This window comes from Lichtheimia ornata, assembly GCF_029851405.1.
Source record: "Lichtheimia ornata isolate CBS 291.66 chromosome Unknown scaffold00136, whole genome shotgun sequence".
In the NCBI taxonomy this organism is placed as follows: Eukaryota; Fungi; Mucoromycota; class Mucoromycetes; order Mucorales; family Lichtheimiaceae; genus Lichtheimia; species Lichtheimia ornata.
The window spans coordinates 1-20,674 of NW_026695455.1; the positions used below are offsets into that span (position 1 = coordinate 1).

The following is a 20,674-nucleotide window of genomic DNA, read 5'->3' on the forward strand; positions in this document are numbered from 1 at the left end:
GAACGAGCAAAAGCTAGGTCACGTGGTCACATGACCTACGACAAAATGTTGTCAGTTGCCGTTTCAAACGACAAAAAGAAAACTACAAGACATTTGTCCTGTTTTTTGCTACTTTGCTCACTACAGGGGTCGAACCTGTGACCTTGGCGTTATTAGCACCACGCTCTAACCGACTGAGCTAAGCGAGCTTTTCACTTGTTTCCTTACTTTTTCTCTCGCGCGGTGCATGATAAACCACAAAATTTCCATAAATGGATTGCAAAATCGGCACGAAACACATATCAAAAAGGGTAGCATTGGAAAGCGTGCACTTTACTGAATGCGATGGTGTGTGGCATGCATTTGTATGGGAAGTGTGGAGCATGAATTTCATGGTTAAAGATAGCATCAAGACCGATTGGTCGGCGATTCATTTCGTAGGCAAGCAGTGAGTAGCTGTATCCATGGAGCATAATTGGGTGATGATGCTATAAATGATTCAAACAACAATGCATAGCAACGAGATGTATTTATATTGTCTTGTACATGGATACGGATTGATGATTCACTATGGCAACGACAAGTGCATAACGTAATGGATGGGTGTGTCATTATGTAACAATGCAAAAGATTAGATCCCAGCGTGGAAGTAGAGCGCGTCTCTTTTTTTCACCCTTTCCTCTATTCTTGACAAACACCATGGCATTGACCGAGATTTCGCGCAACAAAACCTTTGGCGGCTACCTTATCAAGTACCAGCACACGTCTGACCAGCTGCAATGCGACATGAAGTTCAATGTGTTCTTACCAAAGGTTGCTGTTGAGGAAGGCAAGGACGTCCCCGGCATTTACTTTTTGTCTGGTTTGACTTGTACCGAGGATAACTTTATGCAAAAGAGTGGTGCCATTGCTGAAGCTGCCAAGCATGAAGTTGCTCTCATTGCACCTGACACGTCGCCTCGTGGTGTCGAGATTGAAGGCGATCGTGACTCTTGGGACTTTGGTGTTGGTAAGGCTTTTTGGGGTATAGTCGTTGCGAATTCTCTCACACTAACGCCATGCGAACGAACTCAGGTGCCGGCTTTTACGTGGATGCTACCGAGGCCAAATGGGCAAAGCACTATCGCATGTATTCCTATATCGTTCATGAATTGCCTGAGCTTGTTCATAACCAATTGGCTGTGGTAAGTGGTAGTGGTGGTGGATTGGATCGTGAACATGTTGTTGAATGACTTTATGGATTTGAAAAATAGGATGGTTCACGTGTATCTATCATGGGTCATTCCATGGGTGGTCATGGTGCCTTGACAATCTTCATTAAGAACCCTACCAAGTATAAGGTATGTTGATTGATTGGTATAAAGGATGATGCGACTTTAAAGCTGATGCATGAATTACTTGTTTCAGACCGTATCAGCATTCTCTCCTGTTGCCAATCCCATCAATTGCCCTTGGGGTCAAAAGGCCTTTTCCAACTATCTCGGTGCTGATCAAGAATCATGGAAGCAATATGATACTGTCGAGCTTATCAAGTCCCATATGAACGAGAAAATGGATGTTTTGGTTGATGTGGTATGTATGAATGCGGGAGAAGACATATACAATGTGCGAGGCGACTGACACGAATTCTTCAGGGCACTGCTGATGGGTTCTTGGAGAATCAGCTCAAGGTCAAGACATTGCAAGATGTGGTTCATGAGTTGGGCCGTGACACTGAATGGAATATTCGTCTTCAAGATGGCTATGATCACAGCTACTACTTCATCTCTAGCTTTATTGCCGATCACATTAATCATCATGTAAAGGCTTTGAAGGCGTGAATGATCGTTTGTCACCACCATTTGTAAAATAAATTCTTATTCAAGACATTGATAAAGATGCTGTTCTAATCTATGAGATTTGCTGATCCTGAACCAAAATGATCCTCCAGCGCTCGAGATGCGTAGCCCCTTGTATAGCATTCATCCTCAGGTCCATATGGCAAAATAGGTATATCATAGGGAAGCCGGATTGGAACAATGGTTGCTGATGACATAGGTTCTTCAATTGTAGGAAGGCGATTTTCGACCGTGGCAGGTAGCAGATGGACGTCGTCAGATAGATCCTATTGTAATTATAGTGTTCATTAGACCAGCTTCTTGCTTGTTCTCTTAAAATGCTCACCTGGAACAGTTCTCTACATAATAAAACCCCCAACTCATAGCTCTTGATGTATATTTGAGTATGGTCCTTTTGGTATTGTCCCCAGGCTGCTCGACTGAGGTTTGCAGACGTAAGTAGAAACCATTCGAGCTCATCACCGGTGATGCGTGTATATGTCTTGATATGTGGCATCACGATTTGCCGTCCTGCTCGCTTGCTCTGCCACCGACATAAACGCTTTTTTAACCATCCTTCGTGTTGATCGAACGTTTCTATTTTGTGCTTATGTATTAGTATCATGATGTATTGTATCTTCAACCGCTTCCCACACGTACTCTGATCAAGCCGCAAAAATCCAGCACTATCCACAATGCCCGTACAGCTATAATAAACCACGTCAATATAATCATCCTTGGATCCACCGTTATATGATGAAATACCTTCTTCGCACTTCTTGGGCAGTGGGATAAATAAATTTGAGCGTGGGCTTTACAGCAGCTTTAGCATTGGTCGCTTCCGCAAGTGAGGCACCGAGATCGTTGTCAAACCACTTTTCAGTAACACCAGGAAAGCTAGAGCACTATTGTATTGTGAGCGATCATCTAAAGAAAAGAGTTCTTGATATTACCTGCGCAACAATGGTTGATCCTTGCTCACAGCATTTTTCAGAAAGCTTCACACGTGTTCGCAATACTTGAGCCAAGCGCCCTAATCCCCAATCGTTCATAGTGCCTCCACGATGATATCCAGGAACTGATCCAATCAATATCGCCTGTATTCATATTAACATGATATCGTTCTTCATGGATGACACCCTTTTCTTATTCACCTTGCACTGAGACCAATCATAGAGTGCAACCTGCTTCCTCAAGGCTGATAAATCAGGGCCATAAGCTTGGAAATAGCTGATCAAGTGCCGTTCAAATTCTGATCCAAATTCTGCACCAATGACGGTACCAGCAACTGGTTGAGAGTCTTGCTTCAATGGACATAGGGGTGACATGTATACGCCTTGGGTCATTTGTCTATAGTGTACACTCATTTAGGAAGCTGGTATTTACCTTTGGTAACAGTACTTACTCCCAATCCTCAGGACATAGGTTAGCCGTTGATACTACAAGTCGAGCCGTCTTCACCCCGTTTCTATTGAAAAAGAGCACCATGGCCTTTGGAGCGTGTCAATGGAATGGCTCTTGATATACGTTGTTAAATTCATTACCTTGGTATGATGCGTGCCTAGTAAAGGAGTTGGTTTCAATAGAGCCATCTCAAGTGATATAGAAACAAAAACTCACCATATTTGTCACGCAATGTGGGAAGCAAGAGTCGTACATTGGGGTAACGTTTAGCATCGGCCTATTGAAAACGGAGTTGCATAAATTTTGCTTGATCCAGTGTCATGCAGCACTCACCTGAATTGCGAGTCGTGTCTCATCAAAACGATGCCCATGGATGACGGTTACTTGAGCAGTGTCGCGCACCTTGGGGTGTAGTGCATCCATAAGGAAATCCAAGTTGACTGTAAAGTTGAATTGATACATGCTTTCGAGATGATCCTGGTGTCAAAATGCGTGTTTAGTGAAAGCCTTATTCAACAAAGGGTAACGCGCTCTCGACTTACATGGCGAATGATATCCTTCAGTGTAACTACAAACACACGCTGTCAATCTTTGGATGCATGATACGCGTCGTTGCATGATAGACATACCACAGCCGATGTTTTCTGCATTCGTCACTGGCTTTGACTCTAGCAATCGCACTCCAGCATCGACGTAATGTAAGCTTTTGAACTTCTTCCGTGAATCGGTTTCCTGCAGGATCCAATGTCGTCGATTAGCACCTTTACATTAACTACAATAAACAAACATACTTCGTCATTGACGTCGCTGTGGTCTCGGGGGTGTTTTACTGAAGACATGAAATGTTAAAGTGGAAAAGGAAATGTTTGATCGCGGGTCCTGTAAATGCAGGAATTTGTGATACAAATGCCACAATGAGGCTATAATGAAATGATCCTTCATAATGACTACCCTCTTTGTCGTGTATAACCCAAACAAAGGAATCCCATTTTATATCCTTATTCCCTAAAAGGATCGTATGCATATTACCCTCACCAGGGACATTGTTGGTCCATATGAATGTGAAGAATAGATGAAGCATCCTCTCTTTATTGCAACACTACTTTTAGGCATAAAGGAAGATTTCACCTTCTGTGCATCCAAGAATGAGCGATGGTTCAGTTGGGACAATGGCAAGCGCGCTGACTTGAGATTTGATAATGGATGACTTGAATTTGGATGAATACGATTGACGCTAGTTGTAGAGGATGTATTAATACAATGCAACACAACATGTACCCTATTCGCATACCTCATCATTAACGGGTATAAAGGAAATCGAATTGCTGCTGTTGATGGTCAATATTTCGTCTTTGAAGAGATCAAGGGATATGACGTCTTGCACCGCTTAAAGTAACAAAGTTTAGCCACTAATGTGCAATGTCCCACACTATCTCCTTTGTTGTTTACTCACCTGGCATAGTTTTCATTAGCGCAAGACGATTCACATTCCAGCAACATATGAGATGATCAGCAGGCGCACAAGTGACAAGCAATTCATCGGTATAAAATTTCATCTATATCAAAACGTGGGGTAAGATGCTTGATTCATGCTTCACGACGATGCTTGACAACCAACCTGAGTAATCTCGGTATCACCTCCTTTCCAGCTAGCAACCAGGGTACCTGTTCTTGATTCAACGAGCGAAATGGCACCTGTGGAAAAGCCCACTGCAATCAACGTCTCAGAGTGGTTGACAGCAATCATGCGTATCGAGCCTATGGTATCCATGGAAACACGTTTCAGCACAAAGAACTCTATAGTGGCGTTGAATCTCGTACCTGCAAGGTTGGCATTGGATTTCCATGTATGCAATATCTTGTGGTTGTGTGTATCAAAGAACCTATGCGGTGCATGAGCACAAGAGGATCCACGCAATAATAGGTTGACGCTACGTACGTAAGATTGCCTTCAAATGTCCCGCCAACAAGATTCTGGTAATGGAAAATCGGTTTCATTGTTACTACGGTGGGTCGTCCAGCATTGAATTGATGGATCTCCTTTCCAGTTTCTGGATTCCAAAGCTAGCAACAAAGTTCTCTCCATAAGCAATTGAGGGATGGCGTTATGTAGCGTGGTGAAGACTTACATGTACATGACCATCACAACTTGCCATGATATCGGTCAACCCACTAGCAACCCCAGGGAGAAAGTGGACATCATTAATAGTGCCTCGACGATGACCCGTGTATGTCATTAGACATTCTGAATACGGGCTTGTTTCCCAATGCTCAATTCCCTCGTGGATATTAAGTGACCAGATTTTCACGGTACGATCTCTTGATCCAGAGGCAAACCGCTTGATAGGCTCATTGACTGAAATGGTTCTGACAGCTGCCGTGTGACCAGCAAATCCTCGTAACTTGAGATCGTTGAATGAGAATTGCATGGATTTGGACATCTCCTCTACAAAAAGTAGGCGTTAACTATTGCCTTTATTGTTAACATGTCCATGTTGCTGCTTACCTGAATTCGTAGAGAGAAATCGATTCCAATTCCTAGCCATGTGGTTTGAGTTGCCCATTCAAGAAAATTATCCACACAACCCATCCAAAAGCTTACTTACTTTCTATCTTCAGGCGAAGGTTTCCATTTTGTCTTCCATGGTAATACGCTTGTCGATACTTTGGATTTGGTGCCCGCGCTAATGCCCGTAGATGAACTTCCATTTGCACTATTACAAAAGTGGTGAGTCTAGGAATACACATTATTGCCTATCATATCCTACCTTTCCTTCTCACTTGTCTTTTGTATAGGGCTGCTCGACAAATTTCTACCAGAAGCATCCTGCTTTGCGTCCTTCCTATCTTTGTCTGCCGCAGTGTCTTTTTGCTTGGATGGCTTTGACTCTTCTGCTACCAACAAGCCCTCGATTGCCGCATCGTGAAGCTTCCAAAAGTCAATGACAACTCCTTTTTCAGGGATCTCGAAAAATTGGCTCTTGTTCTTGTCAATCAGGTCCACAGAGACATCAGCTGAGAACTTGTCAAGCATTAATTTTTCAATCGCATCGCTAAAATAGTAATATAGTAAGCATCTACAATTGCACTTTGATCATTCAATGAATAGATACCTTGTGGGTATGATACGATGTAACATTTCCTTTCCAGCAGTAATGCAAAGTTGAGAGTAGGCATACATCATCTATAAGTGATGATAATATCATTAGATCGAGCTGGCAAAAAACCCCAAGGTACACTTGCCTGATAATTCCTTTGTGCTTTGGATGATTCTGGGAGAGTGCTGGCAGCTGATGTAGATTGTCCATAGCTTGTGATATTGGCTGTGAATCCTGAAAAGTATTTTTGCAATGTAGGAGTGATCTATATTCCATGTTCAGCCTTTGATATCAGATGATGCTGAAAATATATACGCATACCGTTGATTCCCAATCCTTGGTCGGTAAATGCCGAGTAATGCACACAAAGTGGTCAATGGTACGCATGCTCAAAGATAGCCGGAGTCGAATCATTTGTTGTGATAAGCTATCCGTATTCTCCTCCTCTGAATGGGGAAATGGTTCCAACAACTTGTACAGCGTAGAGACGAGTCCTGATTTGAGCTCTGTTACAAGGTATTGCTCTGACATGTATGGTAATAGCTCTTCAAGCAGCGATAGAATGTTGTAAATGATGCGCGTATTGCGTTCATTGGTCGTGCGTTGTAAATGTTGATCCACGAGTGAGACAAGGTACGCATACTGAATGGATGTAAATGTTTCACCAAAGTTTTTGGCAATGTGCGACATGGCGTGGAGTAGTACTGATTTTGATGTGTTGTCACGGAATGCAATCTTGACCAGCTGCCGTACGATATGCTTTGAAGTGAGAATCGGACCCAACGCGTTGCAAATATGGATCATCGCATCTCCAGCAAGCTCAGCAATGGTTGGCCCACCAGTATCCGAAGATGATGTTGCGGTGCCATTAAGTGCCTTTTCACCCGTACTCTTGGTAGTTTCATTGCTGCTGATCGCCATGGATTCCAAATAACAAGGAAGCATTTGCTGTAGAAATGTTGCCATACCAAGACGCTTAATGAACTCGTCAATGATGTGTTGTTCAAATAGCACTTTGGGCAAGTTGGGTCGTAACGTCTATAAGATGCCAGTTAGCTGATGTTTGTTCATGGCTTTGTGGTAACACTAACCTCGAACATGAACACAATGGGTTTCAATAGATACTGTCTTGCTCTTTCAGGACCTAGTCGTTGTGCAAGTTTTGGGAAGAGACTGATGGAGCCGACTCGTGTTGCATTGTGGGTGAAGAGTTGTGTAAAGGTTGGCAGAATCAGCAGAAAAGGCTACAATAAAAGGATGGTTACTATAAGCTAACGTTGATTCAGTTATCGTTTACTTACTTCATTTTGGAGTTCATATATCCGATCAATCCATTTATCAGCCAAATACAATCTGCGACTCCATTCACTGCAATAACGTGTGTGAGAACGATACCAAAGAAAAAAGAACACTATAAAACTTACGCTTGATAAAATGCTGCCAAGTACTCATACATGTCGGGAACACATTCAGGAAAAGAAAAAGAACAAGCAGGGTCGTTTGCCGATAATGCTGGGAAGGAAGATGAAAGGATGGATTTCGCTGATGGTCTTTGTTGCCAATCATCGCTCTTCAAGGCCGAAATCACCGATGTTACAGCTGGAGGAATCTAAAGGGCAATGTGAATAAAGCTGTCGTACATCATGCGCATGAATCGGAGATGAATAAAAACATTACATTGACACGGCCTGATGGAGCAAGGTCGTAGGACACATCCCCATTGCCCATTTCAAAGTATCCACTCGCCATACTTTGAGACGTTTCGCCTTCGATATCCATCACTTTGGTGTTCCCCGCCAAATAAATACTTTCAATGACTTGACCCGCACAATACATGTCATACGCTGTGCCCACTGAGAATTTGTTGGTTGATTGTGTAGGAGAATCGCAAGGGCTAATGTTGTAATGAACCCCTGGATCAGGATAAACAGGATTGAAGCATATATCATCGGAAGACTGCATCGACTTGTATCGTGCTGCAAACTCCATCGTATCTTCGTAATGCGTCAAGTTTTCAGTGAAATAGTCTTCAGGTAATGCATCTGGTAAACGAATGGGCTCATTTCGTAGTGCCGAAGTAAGACCTGCAGCTGATGCACTCGTCATGGTAGAAATTTGTTCAGCTGCTGCAGTGGATCGACTCGTGAGCGATGTGGAAGTGTCAATGGATGAGCACGTTGAATGAACTGAAGCTGCACGTTCTCTCAATGCAAAGCTATTGTTGGAGGGGCTTTGGGACATGTGAAGATGGGATGATGGTGCTGAGTTTTGTCGACCTTTAAGGCTTCTTTGCGATGGAATGCTTGGTGTGCTGTATATGCTTTGCTTATCAGGTAGCATGGATTGATCACAGGATATGGATTGACGCTCCACATCACTATCACGTCGACAAAGGGAAACATCACATGACCTTAATAGATGATTGTATGAGAAAAAAGAGATTCAATATGGGTAGTCATGGAAACTGTACCTCTTGCTCATGTTCCAATTACATCCACGTTGAGGGTGCTTGTCCTTGAATAACTGTATGATGCCATGTTTCATGAAACTATTTTGCCCGGCAAGAAGAGGGAGTGCAACATTCTTCGCTTCCACGGCTCCTTTGCCTAGCAATAAGGGATGTCAAAAGAAGTCTTTGGAGCATGCATAGTTTTCCGAACCTGTGAGATTGTTGCCAAATGTCAAATCGATCCAATGATGCAAGTTGGCTGATACATAATCGCTTTCCAATGCTTCGGCGTGCTTCTTGATGAAATCTTCAGCTGACGATGCCCATCTGAATAACACAAATATTAGAATCATGTATGTAAATCAATCAAATTTGCGTCACTTACTGGGGTATCTGTAAATCCGGCATATCATCATGTATCGATTTGAAGATTGTCGGATCTACATTTAAAGCGTGGTAAATGGCATTGAAGATAATCCATGATCATCCATGTTTTTTACCTGTGAAAAACTCTGGTATACATTCGTCGGGTGTCCAATTGTAAAGTCGCTGCATTGTGGATGGGTATTCATTGGGCTCATACTTTGATCGCACAAATTGACAAAGTACCTAAGCAACGAGACCACAGATCAGCAACCCATTGATATAAATCCATCAAAGAACTTACTGGTATAGGGGTCCTTCTAGCAAGATACACGTAGTAGGTGATGTCGGAAAGGATATCCGTGATATGGTGTGGCACAGGCCCATTGAAGGTAAAATCAAGTTGCTCCTCGCCTTGTAGACCATAATTAGCACTTGGAATCTATTCCCTAGCAATACAATTATTACCTTTGTTCATACGAAACTTGGTTTTGGTGAAATCACGCCATCCATCTTCAATGCTGTTTCCACTAAAGTCCGTAATCCATGGCATGATTGGATGAAAGTTTGGATCCCCTTCTCTGCGTCCTAATTGCCACTTAGTATACCATCACCAATATCAAAGCCGCTACTTACCAGCAAGGTGGTTCAAAGCCATCAAGTACGAATAGTTGGATATGTCACCTTTCACCCATTTCATCACCAATGGCTCGTCTTGTATCTCTATTGGAGACGTTCGATGTGAGATATGGATGTATACCTTGATCCCGTTACTATGTGCCCTGATCCAATCATACCTTTGCTCAGCTTAGGCGTCGACAATTCATGCATGTATTGATCAATGTCTATTTGAACCATTTCGTGAGTTGATTATCTTGTTAACTTGTCACTCACTCACTCACCTAATTCAGAGGGATTTGCACCGTATTCCATACCAGCCAATTGAGCCCATAAATTTTCATCCACGAGAATGTTGGATGCCTTCAAACTGGTCATTTCAATGCATTAATTGATTGATCCTTCTTCCTCAATAACCCATATACACATACCTTCCATGGAGAACGCCTCTATCATGTAAACTTGCAAGTGCACGAAGAATCTGGTATACCACGAAGCTCTTTTTCAAGTTAGAGCTGAGCACACCGGGATTGTAGGTGATCAAATCTTGTAGCGTAGTGCCTCGATACGTTGACAGGAAGAAGAAGGCATTATCCGATTCAATGATGGCAAAAACATCAGGTAAATTGGAGTTGGCAAGATCGATTCGGCCGTAATGGGTGTCATTGGGTTGATCCTCTACGTCGTCATCTGTGACTTGAAGTGTCAATTCATGCGGATCATTGCTGTCAATAACACGATATCGCTTGCATTGTGGCCATAGCATTGCTCTCACACGGTGCAAGAAGATCTAATCATGATGCATTAACCACATGCGCTCACTAGTATATACATATACGTTACCTCATGTCGTTGTTCTTTTGACACTGAGTCGTCAAAGATGGATTCGAACACGCTGAAATCATCGGTCAATCCTTCAAATAAGCCATCCTTTCGAGATTCTTGTTCAAGTAATGCTGCCAGAGCGGAGCGATTTTGCGTGGCCTTATCATGCTGCTGATGTTCCTGAGACGTTGCCGTGGATCGAGGCTGATACAAATCGACACTTTAAGATGCATGTTAATCCTTTGATGATATGAATCATCAAACTCGACCACCATCCCCCTACCTATTGTGCATATGAGGATCCTTGGATAATACATTGACGTAGATATTGGTGGTTGGGGATTGCTTTTGCTGGTTGCTGGTATTGGTCGTGTTGGTGTTATTGGAAGCGTTCACGGGTGTCGTTGCCGACAATCGTCCAGGACTTTTGAGCGTGAATGGACGCGTGTCATTTTGTCTCGTCAGCTTGTCGATCCACTCTGCATCCACCTAATTGTCAATAGTGTACAGTGAGATTGTGCATTTATGCAGCAGCAGCAGCAGCAGCAGCAACAACTGAAACTTGCAAGTTTCGAGTAAAGCGTACCACACAACAAGCTGCAGATCCTTCATTTCGACCGGTAGCGAAGAATGGAAAGGCGACGTTGATCTTTAGATCCTGCGAGATACAGGCTTTGAGTTCATTGGTGCTGAAACTGTTCCCCATCGACTCGAGAGCAAAGAGAGGCAACGTATCGACTTCTCCGCATTGGGTTTCGTTGTGTCCTGCTTCCCAGTCAAAGAAATTGGCCCCGCCAATGATCCATGTTACTTTGACGCTTTCATGCATGCGTGTTTCCTCTCTACTGCCAGCGCTTTGCTTAAGGATTGGATGTATTAAAATACATACTTAAAGATGTCGTTGTACATAGATCCTCATATCATTGAACTCATTTTGTATTATAAGAAAGAAAGTAATGTACATGATCAAACAATGAGAATAAACACAATGAATGATGTCGGTGGGATTTTGACCCTATCTTGATCGGAAAACTATGACATTTCACTCCATCACAATGACGATAGGATAACAATGACCAAAAAGATCAGCTTTAATGGGCTATCCCAATAATACTGGCCAAGGTGCAAGCAACAATTCAAAGAGTGATATGATCGAGGGCGATGGAGTAAAATGGGTGGTAACAACATGCTTATGTCGAAGAAGAGAGAGATGAGAGTCTTCTGCTAGGGGATGCTGAAGAAGATGATAACGTGGAGCATGAAAGATCAATTCTAGTTCTCCAAGAAAGAGCTTAGGTGGTGTGTGTGCATCATAAATCGTACCTGGCATCACAGAGAACACGAAGCTTACAGGGCCGTTTGTATAATGATAGGTTGCCTAGGTAACGAAATCGAGTGCTTTTCCCATTCCAGTTGTGAAAGGAAGACTACAAAAAGAGCCACCACTCGAGAAAAAAAAGAGTGGCTCGTTTGCACTTGCTCCATTTGCCACAAAAAAAAAGCTCCATTGTGTTTTTGGATAGCTCCAATTCCTTGCTTGTACCACTTGAAAAGACACCTCTTGCATGATTGACCTTGCTTCAAAGTCCCACACGTACTCGACTTACCATTGTAAACCCTGTGATTCATCGACCAATATTGGTTCTGTTTTTACAATGACAACCATGACAACAATGAACGTACTACTAGGATAACAATGAAAAGTTATAAAAAATGACTACAAAGTGATAAGAGATGTGGTGCACAATGATGCATGACAACAACATGCATCTTTCGTATGTATATAGGGTGAACGTGCCATTTTCTTTACCCGCAACGAGGAAATCATTATGCTGTGGATGGTAAATGAAAAATCTGATATCGTGATGGGCATCATCATGTTGAGGATTAAATGCGTTTCTTCGTTATAGAGCGTACATCCATGCGTGAATGATAATTAGGGCAGGTGATAACATCGTCCTTGAAACATCGCCTCAGCCTACTATCTATAGATGCTTGAAGGGATAATTGGATGCCTGCAGCAATGTTTACCCATTTATCCAAATGATTCGCTTTAAGCATTAGACATCGGATCTCGGCGGGATGCAACCCGCATTAAAGTGGATATGCATTCCATTTATTTGTTTGCTTTGCTTTTAAGGGTGACAGCTTTGGTATAAGCATTGATGATGCACTTGATTCTATCTACTGCAGCACGGGGAGAGCAAGGCTGCATGATGTCTAACAATAAGAGATGAAAGAAGGGAAGGAGAATCCTATTGGTATACCACCATTGGGGGGCCCATCTCGGAGAAATAGTTAAAGACGTTGCCGTGAAAAAGACGAATTTGGTTGGTCAATGGAGTGCAACGTCACCTGGCTGAAAACTTTTTTGAATGTAACTGCGGAAGAGTATGTTCCACTCAGTTTTTTCCACCTTTTCCTCGTTTGTTGGACAGATTGTCTTCTGCTTCTTCATCAAACTGCCATTCCAGCGCCACACAAACACTTCGCAAGATCTTGTCACAGAACCTGTTCATGTATTGTTCATCATTGGACTGGAACCAATACTCCCAGCAGCAGCAGCAAGATAGCATACAACATTTTCTCAGAGTTAAAAAGAAGGCTTTTCATACCTAAAACGACGACCCTTTTCACTACTACAACAACAGCAACAATTATTCAACATGGCTACCGTTAACGTTCGACGTGATGTCAAAGATTCCTTTTACCGTTACAAGATGCCACGCCTCATTACCAAGGTAAGGGCTTAAGAAAACTAGGAACTTTTTAAGGTGGCACAGCATGATTGATATGTATTGTTTGTATTGTAGGTTGAAGGCAAGGGCAATGGTATCAAAACGGTTGTTCCCAACATGGCTGAAATTGCTCGTGCTTTGTCTCGTCCTCCTGCTTACCCCACCAAGTTTTTTGGTTGTGAACTCGGAGCTCAAGTCAAGTGTGACGACAAGAATGAACGCTACATTGTGAACGGTGAGCATGACGCCAACAAGCTTCAAAGCATTCTCGATGGCTTCATCACCAAATTTGTGCTCTGTCCTTCCTGCCAGAACCCAGAAACTGATATTGTAAGTTCAATTGAAGAGGGAGGGAGGGATCACAAGTAGTAGTAATACTCATTACTTCACTTTATATATAGATTATCAAGAACGATGATATTCTTATGGATTGCAAGGCCTGTGGTGCTCGCAACATGGGTGAGAACCGCCACAAGTTGGCCACCTTCATTGTCAAGAACCCTCCTGCTACCGCATCCAAGAATCAACGTAGACAGCGCAAGGCCGCTCATGCTCAAGCCAATGGTACAGATGAAAATGGCATGCCTGGTTCTCCTGTACAAGAGGATCTCGATGAAGATGGTGAGGAGGCTGATATTATCACCAAGCGTATCAATAAGCAAGCTGCTGGTTTGTCCTTTGAGAGTCAATTGGCCAATGAAGATTGGTCTGAGGATACAAGCGAACAAGCTGTGGCTGCCCGTATGAAGGAGCTCTCGGTCAAGGGTATCGGTGGCGCCTTTGCTGGTGGCGGTGACGATGACGACGATGAAGGAGGTGCTGATCGTTACGAATCCTTTGGTGTTTGGCTTGAGGAGCAGGGTTCTGATATCAGCGACAAGGAAATCATTGCCAAGGCCGATGAGCTTGGTGTGTTAGGCAAGTACAAGTCATGCCAAGTCCTCGCCCAAGTCTTGTTCAATGATACCATTGTGCAACAAATTCCCAAGCGTGAAAAGCTCTTGGCCAAGTTCGTTACCGGTGAAAAGCACCAAAAGTATTTGCTCGGTGGTATCGAACGTCTCGTCGGTCTCGAATACAAGGATGCTCTTCTCAAGAAAATGCCTGCTATTCTCATGAAGATTTATGATACCGATCTCATTGAAGATGATGTGTTTATCAAGTGGGGTGAAAAGCCCTCCAAGCGTTTTGTCGAGAAGGATGTCTCCAAGGAAGTCAAGAAGGCCTCCAAGCCTTTCCTTGACTGGGTTGCTACCGCTGAAGAGGAATCATCTGAAGAAGAATCTGATTAAGTAGTAGTAGTGGGTTATTCCTTTGTGTCATTGTGACCACCTTTGATTCAAATAAACAATTCTTCGATATCTTATATATGCAATCGTACGAATGGTAAATGAAAAGCGTTGTAATGATATGCCAAAGTCAATTGAATACTATTGTATCAATGATGAGTAAGCTTTGAGGAAACTCATATCCAAGGTGATGGAAACAATGACAATCAATCTGCTCTTTGTAAATGAATCCTTTTCATTGTAAACAATACCATTTCCCATATATGCTATATATGTAACGAGGGGAGCCTTTATATATAGGAAGAAGGACAAGGGATCAATTCGAATAATATAAAGTAACAATAATAAATACAAGGGAGAGAGAAAGGACAAAAAAAAGTGATTACAAGTTGTATGTGCCACTCAAAGCACTTGGGGTACGTTCATATTCCCAATGCATTCTAAGCTCTTCGATGCTGCCACTACTGTATCGATGTTGTGCCATCTTTGCACGTGATGCACGCGTGGGTGTTTGTGATAATCGATCAAAGACATTGCCTGCACTGGATGACCGTTCCATGGCAGTGGATGCACTTGGGGTGATGATGGAAGGACCCAATCGCTGGGGTGAAGGGGGTTGTTGATGTGATTGTTGCTGATAGCGTTGTTGATAGGACATGGTAGCGGTAGGGACTTGGTAATCGTAATGTTCAGGATCAGCATGGTATTGATGATGAAGGTGATGTCCATTAGTAGCAGCAGCAGCAGCAGCATTGGTGGCACCCATCAAAGATAATTCACGCATGGAAGGTCGTCTACGGCTGGGTACAGGAGATGGCGATTGTTGCTGCAACGAGTAAGCTCGTTTACGTAAAGCACCTTGCAATTGTTGATGTACTGAAGAAGTGGCTGAATGATCCGATTGCATGGATGATCGTCGTAGGTGGTTACCACGTAAAGATGCAGTGGATGTTTCTCGTTCAGCACTGTAACGTGCAAAATCAGGTGGTGCATAAGATACTGGTGAATCAGATCCACGACGTTGTTGCCATGAGAACCGTCGCTAGGTAATAAAACAATAAGCCAATTGATCATGCATAGTGTTATTAAAGTGTACCTGGATCATGTTTAAGAATCGTTCAGGAGATGGTGTTCCTTCTCGAGATGCACGTCGATTACCCTTGTCAGTAAGAGAAGCAGGAGGTCGTACGCCACTTGGAGGTCGACCATTAGCAGTGACATAGGTAGGTGAATTGAGAGGTGAAGGTGGTGGAATCAATGCTGCTGCTGCATCCTCGCTGCTGGCATTCGCACTGCTACCTGCACCAAATGATGCAATCGATGAACGTCGTGAATCGGTAACATAATCCAGAGCTGGTTCAGGTGTTTGTATCACGCCACGAATACCATCTTCATAAATCTTGTCAAAGATGGTGTTGCCACTGTTGATGTATTCTTCAATCTTGACATCGATAGCGCTATCCTCATCATCCGTGCGATGCCTATTGGACCGGTTCTTATCTTCCAATTTGCGAATGCGACGTTCATTCTCCACTGTTGTACTGATGGCCGCTCGTTTCATGACAATCAATGTGCGACGTAAATCATGCACCGTCTTTTCAAGATTCTGCATAGTGACTTGTCGATTGGTCTCACTCATACGTAGAGCCATCACATCATCAACAAGTGTCTCTGCCACCTTTTTGGCTTCGTCCGCTTCCAAGGTCTTGATAATCTTCATCAATGCATCGTAAGCTGTTTCGGGTGCGGCGGATTGTGGTACGCTGAATTGCTCATCCAAAACATCCATATCGGTCCATCCATCACCAGGTTGTCCGGCATCAGCAACAATATCATCAGCAAATGTCACCTTCTTTTCAAGTCGTTGTTGAAGCGTGGATAGGACCATGTTGCCTGTCTCATTTTCTTCAGTGGATGGCAACGCCATATCACCAGCAGCTGCTTCTGATTGCAATGCTCGAATGCGTGCTGAAAGATAAGAAATCTCGGCAGAGATTAAATCGATACGCTCATCAGTGAAATTGAGTGCAAGCATATCCATGGGTTGCCCCGTAGCTTCCTCATTTTCCTTTTCAGCCAAGTAAATGTGGCGTCGTTCATCAATAAGCTCCAACTTTTCAGCTGCCAATTGCTCACGGCGGAAGAGTAATTGCTCCATCTCGACAACAGCTTGCTTGCCTTGGATGTACTGATACAATGCATTGTCCAATAACTCCTTTTTACGATTCACACGCACTTGTACAGGGATCTTGTTGAGTCGGCGACGAATAGCACGACGATCAGCCGATCGACCACCTGCTCTACGAGCAACAAGGGCAAAGCTACCACCAACAATATGCGACACCTTGCCAAGGAGATGCTCATCCAATACACCACCCTCACGTACAGCCTTCTTGAGTACACTGATAAGCTGCTTCAGTTGTTGGTTATTCATCAACACCTCCTTGTCACGTTGCTTGAGAGTCATCTTTTGCTGCTCATGTTGTCGCTCCAAACGTTTACGAGCCATGTTGGCTTCGGCATTCAATCGTTGTAATTGCTGAATCTTGCGGTCTTGTAATGTCGACTGCTCACGCACACGTTCAGCTTCGAGCTTCATACGCTTGATCATGCGCTTCTTTTCCACCTTGAGCGTCTCAACATTCACACGTAATGATCGCAACAGTGTTTCATGTTGGTTGCGTGTTGATTGCATCGTCATGGTGGTCTTTGAATACTTGCGCTTGAGCTCTTGGATCTCTGATAACAAGTTCTTCATCTTGGCTTCATAAGCATGTCGAATTTCAATCAATTGTTGCTTCTCCTTGACTTGCATTGTCATCTCTGATCGACTTGAAAATCGAGACTTTGTGTGTTCCACTGCATTATCTCGTTCACGTTGAAGCGTCAATAATTGTTGTTGCAAATGGCTGATCTTATCATCAAACTTGCGACGCATGAATGCATATTCGGTCTCAGACTTTTCAAGATGTGCCACGAGCTCTTCCTTGACACGAATATCCGATTGGATTTGGTGGAGCATACGTGCTAATTGAGCATCGTGCTTGTTCTTCTCATCTGATGAACCGCCGGTGGTGGTGGTTGCTGGGGATGAATTGCTACTCGAACTGCTGTTCTCATCATGACCATGCAATGCTGTCACCTCCTTGCCCTCCGTTTCAGGATCGTCCCATGATGGAACAGCCTAATACAGCATTAATGAATTAATATCTGGATACAAGTACAACGTGCCATTGAACAACTTACCAAAGTCTCAATTTCATCCAATAAATCATTGCTCAACAAATCTTGGTCCACTGGTGAACGTGCTGGTGTATAGTTGCCTTCATCGGATGATGTGCGTTGGATATCCTTGGACTCCTGCATTCGTTCATGTTCCTCAAATTCCTACGATGATAGTGTTAACATCATGACATGTACATGAAGATATCCACTTACTCTAAGCTCTTCCTCCCAATCTCTTGCAGCATCTTCAAGGGGCTGTAAGGACCATCATTGTTAATAACACATCCATGATCAAGTATCAACTAATCATACCTTGGCTAAATCAAGTACTTGGATACCCTTTTGAATTTCTGCACGAGCTTTGGCAATGCTTTCCTTGACTTCACGACGAATTTGCTCATCACTTTCTTCTTTTAATTGAGGGGATGACTCGTACTCGTATTCATCATACATTTGTTGCTGTTGTTGCATGCGTCGTGTGCGTGCGCTTGAGCTACGAGAAAGAATAGGCTGACGACGCGTCGAATGTTTGGAAGTGATGCGAGCTGCACGTGTTGTGTTACTGGTACTTGGTGTCATACGTGCACCATGGCGACGGCGCGTCTTTCGTCGACGTTGTGTAGTAGAAGATGAAGTCATACGCATGGTGTTATTGCTGACATTTGCCTTTTGGAAAGAGGAGCTAGCCATCATCATGGCTTCCATGGCCATAGGTTGTGTGTTTTCCAAGAACGTTAAGCGATCACGTGTATCTTGCAGCTCATTGTTGAGATCCTGAATGGTGCGTTGATATTGTGCAATCAGTGGATGTGTTGAAAACTCCTTGTTGCCAGGTGATGGTTGCTGTGGTCGTTGTGGGTCGTCGTCATTGTCCATAAACTCACCAAGTTCACGTTCCATCATCAGCGTATCTCTTTCACTGGTGACTTGGATAAGGTTGGTGCTCATGTCTTGGATGCGATCTCTTAAACGTGCTACTTCAGCTCGCAATGCCTTATTTTCACCCGTATCAGATGACATGTCACCACCACCACCTGCACGTAACGAAGCGATCTCCATACGTAGTCGAGCAATGCATGCACGTAGCTGATTAATCTCGATGGAGCTGCCTGCAAAGTCCTGGTTGATGGTAACCCGATTCTTGATATTGCGAGCACGATTGGCGTACTTTAAGGTGTTGAGCGTCTCCATGAAATTCGAGTCGGCAGGCGATACACATGCAAGCATCAAGGTTTGACTATTACCACCCAAAGAATCTTGAAGCAGGCGAGTTAACTTGGAATCACGGTAGGGAATATGTGTGGCTCTTCTTTGCTCATCACCCAATGCCGAAATTACGTTGCCAAGTGCCAATAAACCGGAATTGATAGCAATGCCCTCTCTAGCTCGATCACCTTGTGCATTGGTTCTCTTGAGCTATGTTGTGTGATTCGGAGTAGAAACAAGGTAAGTAACATATGATGGGATGTTCCTACCAACACGATAACTGCGACTCACTCTTTCAGAACCAGCCAAATCCACAAAATGGAACTTGCTTGTCAGATTTTGCAATTCAGCTTTATCACTTTCAGGATCACGTCGTTGTTGCTTCAAAATAACCGAAAAGATGGCGTGCGAGCGAGAGGACACTGTGTTCATATCGGTGGAGCCTGTTGTACGACATAATGAACCTTTGGCAAGAAATCTAAAAAAGAAGGATGAATAAGAGAATGGATATGTATGTATGTAGGTAGTCATGTTACCCTAGCAACTCGTCTGGACAGCTGCATCGTTCTTCACGAACACCGCTCCAATAAATATTGCCTGCCACGTCTTCACGAATGGTAACTTCGGTTGCTGGGCTAGTGCTTGCTCCCTTTCTCCTTTGGATCGTCTGAGGATTCAATAAATCGACAAGCTCTTCATTGTATAGCTCCAAGAATGATACGTAAATGTCGTATTTGAAATCAGGATCCTCCTTGGCGTGTTGTTCCATGGTTGAAAAGAGCTCCACAATGCAGCGGGGAACGATACCTTTTTGATTGGTGGGGTTTGGGTCAGTGACACAAAAAAGCTAAAACCATGCTCGTTTTTGTACCTTGATCTTCTGGATTCGTGCCGTTGTGAAGCCCTGTACCCATACTATGTGTCTTGCCAGATCCCGTTTGTCTATTGAGTCATGTTAATAAACACGCGTTACGGATGATGATGATGATCATCATAGCTATACTCACCCATAAGCTAGAATGGTCGCGTTGAATCTATGAAGAAGAAGAAGATTTGTATAAGAAAGGGGAGATCGATCGATCCACAAGCAATGTAATAATGTGTTACCCATCCATAAACTTGTCCAAGAGAGGAGAAGCCGCCTTTCTATATACATCTTGTTGTCCAGTGGCAGTGTCAAACACATAGTCGTATGTAAAAGACTTGTCGGTGCCGATAAGGATTTGTGGCTCGTCAGGAACATAGGAAAGACATTCAGTGCAATTGCTCAATTGTTCCTTTTGTGTCAAAGGCCGTACGCGCAGGCCAACTCTGCATTAAAAGAAAGAGACATTGACGCCATGTGAATGGTCGACGTATAAAGCATGTTCATGTGCATGGGCTATGTACCTCACTGCCGTCGCGGCCATTAGGGGAGGAGTTTGAGTAAGAAAGGGAATGGATGAGAGTAAAGAGAGAGAAAGAGAAAAGTTGGTGGTAACAGAAAACGACACACTCTCTGTACTCTCTCCCCTCGTCAGTTGGAAAGTTAAAAGGGCTGTCTTTGGGTAGTACACGCGCCCACCACCTCATTCGTAGTGTAGCTCGGTGCCAAATATCGAAAAGGCTATCTATACAGATGCATCATGTGAACACCCATCATCATCCACCAACAATCACTGGA

The 20,674-nt window shown here is 43.5% G+C and overlaps 5 protein-coding genes and 1 non-coding gene across 6 annotated transcripts; 2 read left to right on the forward strand and 4 right to left on the reverse strand.

Moving 5' to 3' along the window:
• Nucleotides 1–114: 114 nt before the first annotated feature.
• Nucleotides 115–188, reverse strand: O0I10_012567. The gene has a single exon. It is a non-coding gene; the product is annotated as a tRNA-Ile (tRNA).
• Nucleotides 189–678: 490 nt separating this feature from the next.
• On the forward strand, nt 679–1,799 carry O0I10_012568 (S-formylglutathione hydrolase; the record flags this gene model as incomplete). Its single annotated transcript, XM_058492460.1, has 5 exons — nt 679–988; nt 1,054–1,163; nt 1,233–1,319; nt 1,387–1,551; nt 1,614–1,799. 5 exons carry the CDS (start codon nt 679–681, stop codon nt 1,797–1,799), a joined length of 858 nt encoding a protein of 285 aa, XP_058336763.1.
• A 65-nt stretch (nt 1,800–1,864) lies between these two features.
• Nucleotides 1,865–4,039, reverse strand: O0I10_012569 (uncharacterized protein; the record flags this gene model as incomplete). Its single annotated transcript, XM_058492461.1, has 13 exons — nt 1,865–2,083; nt 2,143–2,393; nt 2,457–2,503; nt 2,562–2,701; nt 2,750–2,893; nt 2,951–3,146; nt 3,202–3,287; nt 3,341–3,357; nt 3,417–3,477; nt 3,534–3,677; nt 3,743–3,768; nt 3,830–3,932; nt 3,992–4,039. 13 exons carry the CDS (start codon nt 4,037–4,039, stop codon nt 1,865–1,867), a joined length of 1,482 nt encoding a protein of 493 aa, XP_058336764.1.
• Nucleotides 4,040–4,305: 266 nt separating this feature from the next.
• Nucleotides 4,306–11,259, reverse strand: O0I10_012570 (uncharacterized protein; the record flags this gene model as incomplete). Its single annotated transcript, XM_058492462.1, has 30 exons — nt 4,306–4,434; nt 4,492–4,586; nt 4,654–4,756; nt 4,819–4,958; nt 5,022–5,083; nt 5,140–5,264; nt 5,330–5,646; nt 5,707–5,738; nt 5,807–5,914; nt 5,969–6,253; nt 6,314–6,384; nt 6,438–6,563; nt 6,620–7,336; nt 7,390–7,542; nt 7,600–7,666; nt 7,723–7,907; nt 7,976–8,708; nt 8,769–8,904; nt 8,959–9,074; nt 9,133–9,187; nt 9,248–9,356; nt 9,415–9,524; nt 9,579–9,698; nt 9,747–9,833; nt 9,908–9,955; nt 10,013–10,098; nt 10,160–10,518; nt 10,572–10,773; nt 10,837–11,042; nt 11,140–11,259. The coding sequence occupies 30 exons, from the start codon at nt 11,257–11,259 to the stop codon at nt 4,306–4,308; spliced, it is 5,202 nt and encodes a 1,733-aa protein (XP_058336765.1).
• A 1,960-nt stretch (nt 11,260–13,219) lies between these two features.
• O0I10_012571 (uncharacterized protein) lies at nt 13,220–14,583 on the forward strand (the record flags this gene model as incomplete). The annotated part of the gene is made up of 3 exons (XM_058492463.1): nt 13,220–13,294; nt 13,367–13,621; nt 13,693–14,583. 3 exons carry the CDS (start codon nt 13,220–13,222, stop codon nt 14,581–14,583), a joined length of 1,221 nt encoding a protein of 406 aa, XP_058336766.1.
• A 379-nt stretch (nt 14,584–14,962) lies between these two features.
• On the reverse strand, nt 14,963–20,420 carry O0I10_012572 (uncharacterized protein; the record flags this gene model as incomplete). The annotated part of the gene is made up of 11 exons (XM_058492464.1): nt 14,963–15,622; nt 15,677–17,764; nt 17,827–17,967; nt 18,019–18,060; nt 18,118–19,221; nt 19,303–19,489; nt 19,548–19,818; nt 19,883–19,953; nt 20,019–20,045; nt 20,119–20,322; nt 20,401–20,420. 11 exons carry the CDS (start codon nt 20,418–20,420, stop codon nt 14,963–14,965), a joined length of 4,815 nt encoding a protein of 1,604 aa, XP_058336767.1.
• Between the last annotated feature and the right edge of the window lie 254 nt (nt 20,421–20,674).